Raw genomic sequence first — 16,726 nt, 5'->3', positions numbered from 1 at the left:
AGTGTTTGCATAAATATAAATTTATGTAATCATATTTGCTTATATCCCAAATATTTAATTTTTCTCTTACATTTTTTTTTTTGGCTTTTTTATGTGTGTGTTTTTTTTTTAATGCTGCGTTACGTTCTATGGTGTGATGTTTTTCTTAATGCTGTTTCGAAATACAAATCAAATATTTCGAATTTTGTTAAAATTGAATTTTATTCGAGTCTGCATTGTTTTCAGTTTTTTGCTTCTATGCGGTTTAAACCAACTTTTTCGAAGATTCCAAAATGTACACCAAACCAAAGTATGTACGTAATCATAAAACGGAACCGATACCGGAAACGAAACGTACCAATATACTTATGTATGAATCTGTAAGTATGTATGTCATTTTCGCTGTGAATACATACTTTAGTATGTTGGTTGGTTTACAAATTTTGAAATGATTTTTGATCCATATAAAGTTAGTATATCATGCGTTATATGCAATCATCGTGGATTGTGAAACTTTCGACTTGTGTATGATTTATTTTGCGTATTACATTCATATACGAGTATGTATGTTAATATGTTTATTGTGGTAAATACATAGTAATGTGTGTATTTCTGCTCTTTAGGGGGGAAGGGGGTGAAAAGGGGCAGTGGACAGAGGGTTGGGGAGCTGTCTCATAAAGGTTTATGCTCGTCTATTGTTATTACATTTACTTATAATTTAAATTGTATGACATTTTTGTTTACTGATCTCTCTCACTGCTGCTGTGTTCCTTTCCACGTAGTATTGAATGTTAATTTATGTATGTTAATTAAATGTAAATGTTCATTAGTTCGTGAATTCTAAAATAAGTACAAACTTTGTTCATCTCAAGTTATGTCAAGTTGGAATTTCGAAAATATGATTAGTGCCAGGCTCTGTTGTTTTGTTGGCTTTCAATTTTGCTTAGTAATCAATATATAATACATACTCGTACAACTTATTGTGTGTTTAAATTGAAATTAAATTAAAATCGTATATGCATTTTTGTTTTTTTTTCGTTTTATTACATGTCTCAGCAGCGCTCTAAATCTGCTTCTTTTATTATCGAAAATGTATTTCGTATTTAAGTGTTCAGTAATTCACAATTTCAACTTTGGTATTGTAGCATTTTGTTTCAGAGCGCTATATATTTGCCGCTTATTTTATAATTACATTATTAAAGTTATTTCTAAAATTGTTTGTACTATTTCTTGGAAATAATTCCGGTCTATTGTTGCATAACTCAAAGATTGTTTTTTTTTTTTTTGACTCTGCTAAAATTAACACAAATCAATTTCGTTAGTTTACTTTTGACTCTGAATGTTGCAATTTGACATTTGTGCATCAATCAATCCGAAACGATGCATTTCAGTTTGTCCAAAAAGATTATGAATTTGGATTTCGTAATGTAAGCCGAAATGGTTAATACATTTTAAATGGTTCTAAGCAAAATCCTTGCACATTTAATCCTCCATCCGCTTCCGTTCAATATGTATTCATTCATACTCATGTCGTACATATTTACGTATGAAAAGTATAATTTGATGATTTGTATTAGTAATTCAGCTCCGAAATCGTAAATCGTAATGGATAAATCAATATTAATACATATTTATATACATAGTGTGTGCATCTGAACACTTTTACATACATAAATGAATGCGTATTCATAAATTAATTTTAAAATGCTCGTAAATTGGTAATTTTAAATTTTGCTAATTTTTGCTAGTTGTTGTTTTTCTTGAAACTGGTTCGAAGTACATGTCGTATGTAAGTTATATAAACTCAAAACTCTAAACTGAATAATGCAAATTTCTCTTGCGTGTTAGTGTTAGTGTCTGTGTGTGTGTGTGTGTGTATGTTTGTGTGTGTGAGTGAAAGGGCGGAAAGAAGCACAAAAGGGACACTCGTATTTTCTTGATTTCCTTTTTAGTCTTTTAGTTTTTTTTTTGTATACTTTTCCATCGTTCACTGTGAACCAATGGCTGTTCACAATATACGATGTAGCTCTCTATCTCCCTTACATATACTTACATACTTATGCAAGAATACATAGATGCCTCGTACACATATTCATACATACGCAAATATTCAATTTTTCGATTTTTTATATTTTTTTTTTCGTTTTTTTTTTTTTAGTTTCATAAATTGGTTTTGTTGTATCGGTAGTTGAGTTTAGCTTAAATTTAGTTGCATTATAGCTTATTGCCGCCTCTTAAGTATGCCGTTCTTAGTTTTTCATTTTTCTTCATATTTTTTGTTCAGTTTTGCAATCGTTTAGCTTAACTTTGTGTTTAATATGTATGTCTTTATGTTTTTATATTCCACCTAAGATCTAAACTAAATGTAGCATAGTGTATTCATATGTATTGTGTGTGAGTGTGTGTGTTGGTGTCTTTTTGTTTGGTGTGGGATAGAAACTAATATATACGAGTACATTTATTAATGAGCAACTCAGCACAATACATGTATGTATATGGTAAGTATAGTATATGCCTCATAAGTAGTCAATGTATATCCAAACCTTTTCGTATCTAAATTCTAAATCAATAATTTCGTACCTCGACGTTTGTGTGTGTGTGTGTTCCTTTTATATATATATACTAGAACTAAATACACGTATGTACATCATACACATTTGCATATGCTCGTATGATGTTATTGATGATGTATGCATATCGCTTACTTAGGTAATCGATGAAAGTGAAACTAAAGATTTGCGCTCGCTATCTCATCGTTATTTTTTCGGCATCTTGAATTTTTCTTTGCTTTAAATTATAGAACTTGCGGGAGTTATTTTTCCGAGGGATTCCCGAGAGACAATGTGATCAGGCCAAATGCTAGACAGTTTTGGTGTTTGCTTGAATGCTGGTCTATTTGGAGCCCTTTTCATTTTTTGCTTAGATCTTTAAATTTGTTATATATTTTTACATTTTTAGTTTTTTTTATACAATTTTTATTTATAATTTCATTTTTGGTTTTTGTTCTTTTTTTCTTCGTTTGCTTTTAGTTACATAAAAAATTAACAGTTTTTTTTTTGGTTTTTACGTTTTTGTTACATGAAGGCACTTTAGATCGGACGTTGTGGCCCCATTTCAAAAATTGCTTTTAACTTTTGCATTACTCGTTTATCACTTTGATTTCTGTTGTTCTTGTTCTTGGGTATTTTGTGCGTGTGCGTGGAGACGTAGTCGCAAAATAACAAATTATTAACAAAAGCATAATCGAAAGTTGTTCGAAACTTGCCAAAAGATACATTCGAAATGTTTTTTTTATTTACCGAAAATCTTTGATTCGAAACTTGTCATTGCCTTGTCTTTTGCTCTGCTTCTGCATTTTGCATTTGTATTGTTTATTTGCCTTTTACCTCTTTCTTGGATTTGAATTTTGTATTGCCTTCAGTGCTATTGGTTGCGAAACGGTCATGGATGTCCAGAAAAGCAGGCAGTCCAGCCCAGTTTGATTCCTGTTCGGGCGTCTGCCATACGTTTTGGTTTTATTTTAGGCTTGAGAACTGGTAAACATTTGGCCTGCTATTGAAATACTTCTGACGTATTCCATTTGTGTCTCTATTATTTGCATTAATTGTTTATATATAGTAATATGAATGAGTTGTGCTCATTGTTGTTGCCATTCTGTAACCGAAAGAACCAAGGAAAAGATCCGCATAAAAATCGACTCAAACTGAAAACCGGTTTTCCAAATTATATCTGAAATGTCAAATATTCGAAATTGAGCGCAAATCTTCGTTAATCACCTAGTTGATCAACTTAATAGGGACCATAGTAGGGAATACCTATATGTATATTCATATATTACACATGTCTAATCGATATACATACGTCTTGCAGTTGCAATATTAGAACTAATTATTAAGGACTCAATTTAGGTTTTCGATTATATCAATTTTTTCGATTTCGATTTCATTTTCATTTTCATATTCAATTTTGTTTTCGTTTCTTTTGGTAACTATAAATGTCTACAATTTTTACATACACTTTCTTATTTCATATCGGGTCGTTTTTTTTTTTTTTGCCTCACCAACATCTAACTTAAGTGTTGTCCATGTTACTTTTTTATACATCTAAACATTTACAAAGGGGTTTACAAACTTAAAATCATAAGCATTTGCTTTAAATTTTCATTTTTTCATATCATTTAACTTTCATATTCTTTTATTTGGGTATAATAAAGTAGAGAAAACCTTTTGCTATTTTTGTGGTTTTATGTTTTGATTTTGTATATGTTTGCTGCTGTTGTTCCTAGCTTCAAACCGCACTTAATTTTTTCAGTTTTGTAATTTTGTTAAATAATTTTGTTTTTATTTTTGAATTTTGAAATCTGCAGCGTCTTTTGACGACGATTTTGAATTTTGCTGTTTTTTCTTTTATTCTTCTCTTTTCGTTTTTTTTTTTTATATGTATTTATGCATTTATTTTCAATTTATTTGCTGTACTTGTCATTGGCAGAGACATTGTTGATCAGAGTGTTCCACATATGTGGAGCACCAATAATGTCTCGCCTATGAAGTTGTTGACTTGTCATGTTTATTTAGTTTTAGTATAATTTAAGGCAGATTTTCCATAAAACAAAAATGGGATTGAAACTGAAGTGAAAATTTGCTTAACGCACTCTTCTGGTATCAGACTAAAATTAATTCATGCAATAACTATCAGTAGATGTATCCAAAGTTGCATTTTCTTGATTTGATATATAAAATTTACACCGTTTTTTTTGTATTTTGCTTTTAGTTTTTTTTGTGTTTTTTTTTTTGTTCTTTTAAATGTATTTAAATGTAATTTTATGTCATTAAGGTTGCATTTGGTTTTCTTTTTTGTTTATGTTCTTAAAGATAAGGCGCGAAGGTGCTTAAAATAAGCTTGTACTTTTTTCTTGATATTTTTCAACACGTTTTCAAAATTTTTATCAATTTGTTATCCAAAGCCCTGGTCAGAGTTGCATTTTTTTCCGTTTTGACTCCATCCGGCTGGTTCACTTATGATATAAATTTTGCTTTACGAAAATTTTGTATTCCAAAATTTTGTAATTTTGCATATAATTTTTGGATTTTGAGTTATTTTTTTTTCCATTGCCTAAAGTCTAAAGGATTTTGTTTTCATTTTTGTTTTTCTTTTTGTTGTTGTTTTTGTTTTTGTTGTCCTGAACATTACACCGAGAGAATTATCCAAACGTGGCCGAGAGTTTACAATTTTGTTCGTTTCTTTGCATTTTTTATATTCATCATTGTTGTTTTGTCATCATTTTTGGGATTTTAACGCGTTCTTCATTGTTGTTACTGTCATTGAAAAGTACAATTTTCCAATTTGTTGAAGTCATCAAATTATTAGTCAACGTAAATATAATATAATCAAAATTGAAAACAACTAGTTTTATTTATTTTGTTTTTCAAATGCTGCCTGTAAATTATTTATTTTTATATATATGTAACCTTTTTAATTTAGATCATTTTTGCCAGTGTTCCAAGCACCTGACAAAGACATGAATGTCAATTTCTCATTGCCGAGTTTTTGTTTCGTTTTTAATTCCGACATTTTTATTTTGCTATTCCAAAATGTTAAATGCTGAATTTTGGTGTGTCCAAAAGTTAAATTTTTTCATATACCCTGTTTATATATAGATATATATATATGTATACATATACATATATAGACATATATATATAAATATGTATACATATAGGAACATTACCGAAATATTTTTATATTTAGTTTTACACTTATATCTAAAATTTAATTTTTTTTGTTGGCTCCGAAAAATTATGTTTGGCAGGCGGTTGAAACACTCGCATCGCGTATTTAGTCATTATCATTTTTTTTTTTGGTTGTTTTTCATTTTGTTTTGTAGATTGCGTCTTCTGTTGTTCCGAAATGTACGCCAAAGTCTTTGCCGAGAGTTGTGTTCCCGTGGAACGATTCATATATATATATTTTTTCATTTTTTCTTTAGATTTTGTTTAAGTTTTGCACTTTTGCACTAACGCCAAAAGTCAACTGGTTTTGTTTCTGTCTAAGCCGAAATATTCTTGCTCGAAACTGTTGCCTAGAATATACATATTTTTTTATTTAATGCTATACCACTTGAGCATAATTGCCGAAAAGCTCCTCTCATCGAAATGTGTTTCATCCTTCTGTCGTGTTATGGAAATCCAATTCCAAAATGTAGTTGTCTTACATCATCGTTTTATTTTACGTAGACAGTACTGATTATGCGGCAAAAAGCATGCAATATGAAATGTTGGCGAAATTACCGCGGAATTGGAAATCGGCACAAGACTTAAAATATCAAATAAAGTTATTTCTACAATATTACGTGTATACCCGTTAAAAGTGTGCTTTCAAATATTATTTTTTCGATTTACAGTTGTTGGGCCTTTGTTAATTAGACGCGATTCGAATTCAGTTTTCGATCAGAATTGATGCGAATATAGAATTCGGAACGGATCTAATCTCTTAGAGTGTATGATCATGTAGCTGATAAATTATATATTTAACTAATGGATAACTGATTGGTGTCTAAGTTTTAGTTGTAGTAGTTGTTGTTGTTGTTGTTGATTGAACGGCATTTGGTTGTTGTTGTTGTTGTTAAGCTGTTGTGTAGTACTTGGCTGGCGAAGATTTCTATTTTATGTAGGTAGTTTATTTAGTCGGTTTCTTTGCGAACTATTTAAGTTATGTCCTATATGCGAATTGCTTTGTTTTGTGTCCATTTGATTTGTTAATTTGGAAATAAATCAATTACGACTGCTAAACTATGAGTAGAAATTTATACTGATTTTCATTAAATTTTTTTCATTTTGCTTTTCATGTTTTTCGTAAGTATTTAATTTAATTTAATTTAATGTACGCTTACTTTTCATACTTATGCTGACATTGACTTTTGTTTCTGTATATTTGTGTGCGGGTATGTTGAGTGTGTGTGTGTGTGTGTGTGACTGTGTGTGTATTTGAGTGTTGCAAACCTAAAGGCGGCATCTCCAAATTCCATTTTTTGTATACATTTCATTTATACGTGTAAGTAAAAAAGCATATAAATATCATACGTATTATTTTTGTATTGAGTTTTGAGTTTTGGTTTTTTTTCTTTTGTATTTGGAGTGGAACATATTTGACTTTTGACTTGCTGTTTTTGTTCTTGTTGCTTTCGCTTCATTTGTCTGTTGTTATTGTTGTTGTTGTTTTTTGGGTCTGCTTGGTTTGTGGTTCCTGCTTAACATTTATTTCATACTCTGCTGCATATTTAATGATCGTGTTTTGTTTTCTTTATCGTTTTCTTGTAATACATATTTAAAATAGCAACTACCGTTATTATTATTTTTTTTTTTAATATTTTGTTTTTTGTGTTTACTTCTTATATAGTTAATAAGATATATATATTTATAGGGCATGTGACACGATGCATATATGTGGGATAAGTGTGTGTGGCGTGTAGGTGTGTGTAAAAGGGTGGACTTGTGGGGTTTTTCATGGGCTTGGAGGGCATGAGGCAATCTTTATCACTCGCATGTGGTCTGAACTCAGAAAATTGAGCGCAAATGAAATCTCAGTATGTATTTGATCTGTTGCATGTTTTTTTCAGTGTAGTCTTTGAACATTAGTTAGCTATGATGAAATACGGTTTACGACGTCTAGATAACGTATTTTATCTATGTATATTGTATACATATATATGAATATGTATATGTATTCGTATAGTTACTTATATTATAATATTACCGGCACTATTGTTCAGAACTAAAATTCATTGCAATTTCGATAAGCACAAAATCATCGCAAAATGCATCCAAATTTGTTGTTGTTGTGTTAAAATATATAATCCTTCTGCTTCCCATTTCTGTTTCTTCACATAAATGAACTGAACTGAATTACTTCAATGTATTTTCTTGCATTTTGTATTTATGTAGACTTAAAACTGTTTTCGTTGCTACTTTTGAGCTCGCCACTCATCACTCTCATCACCCATTCTGTCTTCTGTCTTCTCTCATCTTCTCCTCTTACTCCTACTAGAAATGAATAGAACCTTTGTATGAATCTTTAACTAAACGCAATTGCTGCATGACTGCAGCGGCTGTTGGTTGTTGTATTTAATGAACTGAGATAATTGTCAACTGAAAACTGGTTTGAAACTTGACTACACCCTGTGGTCAGGGTGTCGCCATTTTGGTTTGTGTCTATTTCACTATTTGTAACTTAAATGGTAAATTGTTTTTGTGAAAGGCAACTGTTACGCAAGAAACTGCATCCTGCTTTTAGGGGTTGTTGGGCATGGTTGCAGCTCCCGCTTGGTTTCTTTGTCGTTTGCTATATATTTAGAGATTGTTTTGTATATGCTATTGTAAAAAATATTATTATAAATATTTTTTTTTGGTTTTGGTTTTGGTTTTCTTACTTCTTAAATATTGACTTACATTTTGCTTACAAGGTTGTTGTTGTTGCTGTTACTTTTACTGTTACTGTTGCTGTTACTGTTCTGTTTCTTATGGATGTTCTCGATTTTGATTCATTTCGCTATTGCAATAAATACTTGTGATTTTGGTTTTGGCTTTCTTATTATGTTTTTATAGCGGTTGCTTGTAAACTTATATTATTATAAAATATCTGATCACATTTGTTTGCAGTCTCTGTATAAATATTGTTGTTGCTTTAATTCTTTTTTTTTTTGGTATTTGTATGTTTTTTTTTTTATATTTTTTATTTTAGTTTTCGTTTTTTTGTTTTCTGTTTTATACATATTTTACACACGCACCAAAGGAGCGTGTTTTTAACGTCTTGTGTCGGTTTCGCTTTTGTTAAAAGTAAAAGCGAAAAAACAACAAAACTGAGATTCAACTCAAAATAGGAAACTGAAAGTCAATTATCATTATGGCATTTGATAAAATTGCGTTTTTCGTTTGCTCCTACAGTTTTTTACAAAAAATCTTTGTAGAATTTTGACAAACGCCTGGGGCGATCTCTGGCAAGTGACACGCTTCGGGAATGCTACAAGATCTGTAGCATTACGAGTATTTTCGGCATGATTGCGGCAACAGAATAATATTGTTCAATATCAATGCATCGATCGATTTGTGGTGCCAATGTTTTGTTTGATTTGCTTGGTTGTACTTCTGTATTACGGCGGTTTGTGGCACCTCTTTAATTCTCGGAGAATTACAAAGAGGCACCTTGAGAAAATAAGAATAATATTGCTGGGCTATTGTTTGTGGCTCATTGAGGCGCACAATTTGAATTGCTTGATCAATTTTTGCGCTTGTTTATTGTTGCTTTATGTACTATATTATATATGTATGTGAGAGTAAACCAAAGTAGATTGCAGTTATTATTTTTGTCGTCCTCGTCTTCAACATCTTCTTGTTTATGTTCGTCTCCTGTTGCCGCAAATCGTTCAGGTTTAGCGCTCTCGTCAGAAGATCGCGCCAGTTTAACGCACGCAAAAGCTTGTGGTTCACATCAATTAATTGATTAGGTTTTCGTAAGAGAATTGTATAACAAAAGATTTGTTTGTTTTTATCACTTATTTTTTGTTGTCTATTTGTGCTGAGTCTGCTGAGTCGCGATAGTCTTTGGGGACCAGAAAGGGAGTCAAGAAGTTCACTAGCTCTGCCACACAGTCTGCAATTTTCAGAGCTTTTACACAACTCATGAGCTGGGCGAAACATTTGTTGCGTGTTTTTTTTTTATTTTTATTTATTTAGCAGGCAGGCATCTTCGGGTCCTCGAGTCTCTTACTTATAAAGCTTGAGGTTACTATTGTAAATTTCATGTGGGTTTCATGACGTGTGTCTCTTCTGTTGCAGTTGTGGCATGCCGCAATACCTCATTGATCCATCAGTACTTCTAGCCCAATGGCAGACAGCTCTGTTGTTGTTGTTGTTCTTGTTTATAACATAAATCATAAATGTTGCTGTTGTTTAATTGTTAACTTAAGCTTGGTGAATGTGAACTAAAATTTTTGGCTTATTATACTAATTAGCTATTGTTTATCAATCTTTCGATTTACCTTTTTCTTTAGTATAAAAATATAAATAGTTTTATAAAAATTTATTGGTATGTATTTTGTTTGTTGTTTGCTTTGTTTGTTTGTTTGTTTGTTGGTTGTTGTATTGTACTATAAATTATCCCGGTTCGCGCGGTTGGCACGTTTTGACTATTGCAAAATAAAATTGACTTTTGGTTTAGTCATTGATATTCAAATTCAACTATGAACACTTATAATATTTATATATTTTATATATTTTATTATATTTTGTTAATATTTATATATTATTTAAAATTTGAACTGAGGATGGCTTAAAGATTCAACAGAACGAAACACCTCTCTCCTATTCTTATTGGGTCTTTCTCTTTATTTGTATTTGTTTTGTTTTTTTTTTTTGTTGCAGTTTGTTTGTATGTTTGTTTTTTGTATTTTTTGTTACTTCGATTTGATATGGTAGACAACCCAAAAAAAGTTGCTGCTGGAAGTGCTGTGTGTGTTGTTGTAGTTGTTGTTATTATTGATGTTAATTATGCTTGATATTGTCACTTTAAATTGGGCATGTTGTTCAGTATAAATAAATGAGAGATTAACTCAAAAATATCACATACGAGTTGTGTATGTTTCCCTGGCTATTGTTGGCTTTTAAAACTAAATTCTTAGTTATCAATTGTTGTTATTAGATTATTGTTATTATTATTTTTATTTTTATGATAGGTTATGCAACTGTTATATATTTTTATACTTTTTTTTTCTTGTTTCGCAAACATGTGCTGTGTGTATTGTGTATAGGTGTGTATGTGTGTGTGTGTGTGAATGTATATCAATCGAATTTGAAATTTGATTTTAAAATTTTGTTCTTCATTTCATTGTTATGATAAGCCAAAAGTTTTAACATTGTTTTATAATCGTCATAAATCAGGATGGTTAATTGTAATTGTTGCTGCTGAACTGAAAATGTTGTTCAGTAATTGTTTAAGAATTTGATTGTATTTAAACTTAATCCGTTGTTTGCAGACACAGTGTGCGCCAAAATTATGCACATGCTGTGCTGCTCTATTGCAGTTTGTTAACTAAAAGATTGGGGCATCCTTATCGACGCGCCCAAAACTGGATCTCCTCTCCATACTTCCTGAAATAAGTGATAAAAATTTACATTTTTTCTCCAAACATTTGTAATTTGTTTTTGTTTTTTTGGGTCATAAATTTGATAAGAATTTTGTGAATCGCGTTTGCTACTAAAAAAACGCAATCATTTTAAGTATTTGGTTTCTTGTCGTTTTTGAGTTTCGTTTTCGTTTTCATTTTTTTGTTGTTTGTATATACCAAAACTGCAAATTTTAGTGTTCGATTTTTTATACTTATTTCCCTCTCTCTTTACTTCTCATTACTTTCGTTATTTTTGTGATCAGATGTTTTTTAGAAATAAGGATGTTTAATTAACTGACTTAAAAATAGAATTCATGTATCGTCATGTTTATCTTGTGCCAAAATTATTGTGATAAATATGATATACATATATGCTAATATGTATCTGTATCTGTTCTTTGTGTTTTCTTATTTTGGCACATGTTCTCGAAACTCGAAAATCATTTGCGCACACACTTTCAGTGTTGTAAAGCTCTGTGTATAAATATTGCCTATGCCCAAGGTGTGGTTTTGTTGGGATTTGTTGATGGACTTATGGGGGTTTACTATGTTGTTTAGATTTGTTAGCTTATGTTTAAACTGTAGTATTTAATTACGTGTATGTAGTTGTATTTAAATGTGATTTTCTTCTTCATTTATGTACAAATTTGACCAATTGCTTTGCTTCGTTTAATTCAATTGTTTTTTTCATTCAGTATATGCGGTAATCGGTATTTTGGTATTTTGCGGTAATAATGCTTTAAAATCTAGTTAAAATTGCATATGGCTGCATCTGCATTTATATTTGATATTTGGTTTAGGTGTAGTATATATTTTTGTTTTTGTTTTGTTTTCGTTTTTCGTATTTTGCTTTTCTTTTGTTTTCATATTCGATTTTTATTTATGTTTTGCTGAAATACCTTTGAAGTATTTTTCAACATGCATTAAGTTTAGTTTGCTGTGCTCACAATCAGTTAATCAGTAAATGAAATTATTTCGCTTTTAGTTTTCGGTTTTGTCTGTCTGTCTGAGTGCAGTTTCTCAACACTGCTGCTGTTGCTTCTTCTGCTGCACAGGGCGCTTTCCAGCACTGTCCTGTGTGTTGCTAAGCTTATCTTTTTCGAGGAGGGGCTTTTTACCTATTTACCTGTCTGGTTGGCTGTTTGGATGTTGTCACTGATTTGAATTAAGTTTTCTTTTTATTTCTTATCTGCGTTCTGGAGTTTGTTGTCTGTTTCATGGATTGGCTGGTTTGTAAGTATTTTGATTGATGTTTTGTTAAATAAAGTCGATAGCTGTGATAATGTCCTGGCCTCTGCTTTTTGAACAGATTTGTAAACTGTACTGTGAGAAATACGTACCATAAAAGCAGCCTACAAATGATTTGAATTGTGAACTAGGCTATTGTTTGCGATATTTCGATATATATTATTTTTGGAATTTTTCAACACCAAATTCACGTTGATGCGTGCTCATCTTTTTGTTGATCAGTGCAAAACAAAATGGAATTTTTTCGCCTCAAAAGTTGAATACCAAAAGTTTGTGGAATCGTATTTAAAGTTACCCCCGCTGCTTCTATGGATCAATCGAGAACTTATAGCTGATATTGTTTTGCTTACCGTTAGTTGTGATTGCGATTTGGGGTTTTGTTTGTTGTGTAGTGTTGTTGAGGGGCCAATCGATGCCGTTGGTACAAAATTTTGCTGTGGTAAATGCCAAACATTGGGATAAAATTGAAAATAAATAATACAAACGGAAAAACTTCTTAAATTAAAAGAGAATATTGCCAAAAATTGGAAGCAATTTAGTAAAGAATACAAAAAAGCAAGCGCCAACGATTTGTTGTATTTGGTTTTAATGAATTTTGTTTATTAACCAATTAGTAATATGTCTTTTTTGTTTTTGGTTTACTTATACTTAGTATAATTATGTATGTAAGTATAAATGTATGTATTATGTACGTATGTATGTCAATTTATATAGTAGTATATGTTGTACTCATGTTGTATGTGTGAATGAGTTGTTTTGTGTATTGTTTTCTTGGTACTCAAACGAATATGTGAAATAGTTCACATTGAATCCATTTTACAATCTATGACATTTTCTATTTACGATATTTACGATGTTTTTAAATTGCGTGTGTTCTTACTAAATCTACACAAAATCATTTGACGAACTGAAACTGAAAATAATGCTAATATTTGAAAAGTGCTTAAGTTCTTGTTTCTTCTTTGACGGTTTGTTCATTGGCGAGTTGCTTATTGGCTTCATCGTCTCTTTTTTCTTATGAGTATATAAAAATTGTGAAATTTTGACTTGACTTGCTTAATTTATAAAATTTTGCCTAAAGTTTTTTTTTGGGTTTGCCAAACGTTTTGTTGCATTTGTTTATTGTTAATACGCCTTAAATTGCCTAAATGGGGTTTTTTTCAATTTACTATTTTCATTTATAATCAATAATTTTGAATGGCAGCTCGTGTGGCCAGTGGGCGTGGCCACCGCCCCCACGGCTCAGCCATATTGGTTTTTACCGAAACAATAATGTTTTCGTTTTCAATTTTTTTTTGTTTTGTTCTTTTTATCACAAAATCAGTTACAATTGTATTTAAATAAAATTTTAGCCCACATCAAAGTGCCAAAAAAGTTTCATAATAAATTTTGTAAAGGCATTAACAATCAACGAACTTTAAATTTTGACTTTTTTTCAATTTCAATTTCTGTTCTGCTGCAAACTGTAAAGTGAAACGGATAAACCTAAACAGAAATTATAGCAAATCAACTAGATAAGTGAAATGATAGTTTTTCTTAGTAGCCAATGAATAAATATTTCTCTCTTCGATTTTTTGTTATACTTAATTTGTCTGCGTTGTAAATCTAATAATTAGTAATTTGTTTTCAATTTTAGATTTCTAAATTTGTTGTATCCTTTTCGTAATAAAGGAATTTCAATTTGAATTTCGTTTGCGAGTTGTTTTGTTTGTTTTGTATTAGATTAGGAAACTCACCGTTCATACTTGATTAATTTTGTCATATTTCTACGCCGAATTGCATACAATTTTGATAAGTTTATGCAATATAAACTTATGTGTTTTAGGCCTAAAAAATTAATAGTTCGTTTCAATTTGTTCTTAGCTAAAATTCGACTATTGTTAAAATTTTGCTTAATCATTGGGTTTGCCGAAAGGTTTGCATTGTATTCTTGTCACGGTGTTCTTCCGACTCTAATCTCTAAACATCTCTCCAGCCAAAAGTGAAATTTGCTTAGCTTACTACCGAATAGGGACGTTAGGGGGCGTGGTACCGCCCAATGATGTATGTACGACTCAAAGCACATGATGGGCCGAAATTGCACTATTTTTTGTGTTGAGTTGAGATGCCGTAAAGTTCTTGAGGAATATTTTTATACTTGCCAAATAATGTTCGATATTTGTAATTTCTTTTCGTTTTTTTTTTAGCGATGTGATGTGTATGCATGCTTTAATGATTAATGTTGTTGTTGTTGTTGCTCACGTTGCTCATGTTGCTCATGTTGCTGATGCTCATGTTGATGTAAGTGTACTGCAGTTTGGTGAAGATGTTAGGAACTGCAGTCACTGGTTTGCCTGCCCTTCAGTGAGGCAAGAGCAGGCAAACATATCCCTCTAAACCCGCCCACTTTCCATGCTTGGTATATGAAATGAAAGTGCATCTTGAGGTACATACTTGGCGTCTTACTTGTTGTAGATGCAATCATCGCGAATCGGTAAACTATAAATTGATAAATAAAGAAACTCAAATGGTAGACTGTGTTGTGTTTTCGTGTATATATTGTATTTTGTATGTTGCAACTTAAGGCCAAGTAAATTAAACTAAACATAAACTTAAGCCGAACTTTATTCAACTAAACGTATAAGTATGTACATAAATAACAGACTAGTGTGTGTGTATGTGTGTGTGTGTGTGTGTGTGTGTTTTGTAGGTTGTTAAGAAATTAAACAAATTGCGTGCACAAATTGGTGCATTTTTCAAAAATTAATCAATTAAGATATATGTATATTGGTTTAAAAAATAATTCGCATACAAAATTAGGCTCGATTAACAGTAAACTTTGGTTGTATGTTTGCATAACATTAAATAAATTTTAGCTACCCTAACGCCCGTTGCTAAGACAAATTTCGTAATTTTCTTTTCGTTTCATAATTCTAATCGCAAAAGGTTAATTTTTTTTTTTGTTTTGTTTTTTTGTGTTCGACATCAATATTTGCTTAATTTTAAAAAGGAAAATAGCAACCTGAACTTAATTATTAAATACTTTTATCTTTCTTTTTTGAAGCGACAGAATTACGCTAACTTTTTCAAAGATTGCGCAAAATTGTCTTTAAAAGACGAACAGAAAAGTTGGTCTTCAAGTGAAACTTGAATTGTTCCAGTTGAAAAGCACTTTTCAATCGGCTAAGAAACACACTTTGAATTCAGGTGAAAACTGTACCGATGTGTGTTAGTGTAGGTGTGTGTGTGTGTATTTGGAATGTGTGTCAACTTTCGGTAGATTATTAGATGGATCAACTATTTGTAATAGATAAGTATTGTAGAAATATATTTTAAAAATTTTCAACTATCAAACCAACGGTCAGAGTACAGTTTACACTCTGTATAGATACGATTTCGTGTTTATGTGTGTGTGTATGTTTGATGTGTGTGTGAGTGTTACTATCTGGTATTGGCTCAGGTTTTTAATTTGCACTATGTTTATGTTTGTTTTGTCTTTGTTTGTTGACGTTCAAAAAAGCGCTGCATACTTTGCAGCGCATTTTTTCCCTGTGTGTGTATTTTTGTGGGTGTGTGTGCGAGTGTGTGAATTGTTGTTGTTGTTATTGCATCAAATTGAATGCGAAATGCAGCGATGTTGTATTGACGGCATTTTCAAAAATGATTGAAAAAATATTCGACGGCTCTACAGAAATGTTATTACAATAGATTTAAGATCGACGAGAGGCCTTTTTTTTTTAGAATGCGTAATACCTTAGGAAAATGTTGCATCTTTTTCGGTATTTAGTAGTAGTTGTTGTCTTTTATAATACATTGATAACGTGTGTGTATTATCATATCCAGTTGTATTTCTTACGTAGATTTAACTTTTTAACTTTGGTTTTCGTGACGTGGCTCTCGGCATTGTAGTTGTTGCTCTTGCTCTGGCTGTTGTTGTTGCTGTAGCTGTAGCTGTAGCTGTAGCTGTTGCTCTTGCTGTAGTTGTTGTAGTAGTCGTAGCAGGGTTCGTATGATGATGATTCAAGGGCGGTGGCATCGTTGGCATAGCCAACTCCTCCACTTATTCTAGCTGCTCTAAAAAATTCGGCGACTTGAAGTACTCGGGCACGGGATCGTCCATGCGTGATATTATTTTGTATATGGATTTCTTCCACGATTGCTCGGTGTCTTTGCCACCCTGTATTGCACGGAAAAATTCACGCAGTGTCTGTTCGACCACAAAGCGAAAATTTTGGGGTACCTGTGGGGGTGTAGGGAAGTCGAAGGCGAAGACGTATTAAGAATTAGCAAAAGATGGTCACGGCAGCAAAATGTCTTTTTTTTTTGATACAAGAGTGTTAGTGTGTGCGTGTATGTACGAGT

General features: G+C 31.5%; 1 protein-coding gene across 1 annotated transcript in view; it reads right to left on the bottom strand.

Annotated features, from left to right (window-relative positions):
• Positions 1 to 20: 20 nt before the first annotated feature.
• The window catches only part of LOC133839671 (homeobox protein prospero), a 75,282-nt gene continuing 58,576 nt past the window's right edge, over positions 21 to 16,726 (bottom strand). Inside the window, 1 exon segment of the mRNA XM_062271319.1 lies at positions 21 to 16,604. Within this exon segment, the coding sequence (XP_062127303.1) occupies positions 16,425 to 16,604 (180 nt within the window). The 3' untranslated portion in view covers positions 21 to 16,424.

Source organism: Drosophila sulfurigaster, chromosome 2R, assembly GCF_023558435.1.
Source record: "Drosophila sulfurigaster albostrigata strain 15112-1811.04 chromosome 2R, ASM2355843v2, whole genome shotgun sequence".
Taxonomy (NCBI): Eukaryota; Metazoa; Arthropoda; class Insecta; order Diptera; family Drosophilidae; genus Drosophila; species Drosophila sulfurigaster.
Note: the sequence above shows the minus strand (reverse complement) of the source record. Positions and strands in the feature narration are given on the sequence as shown.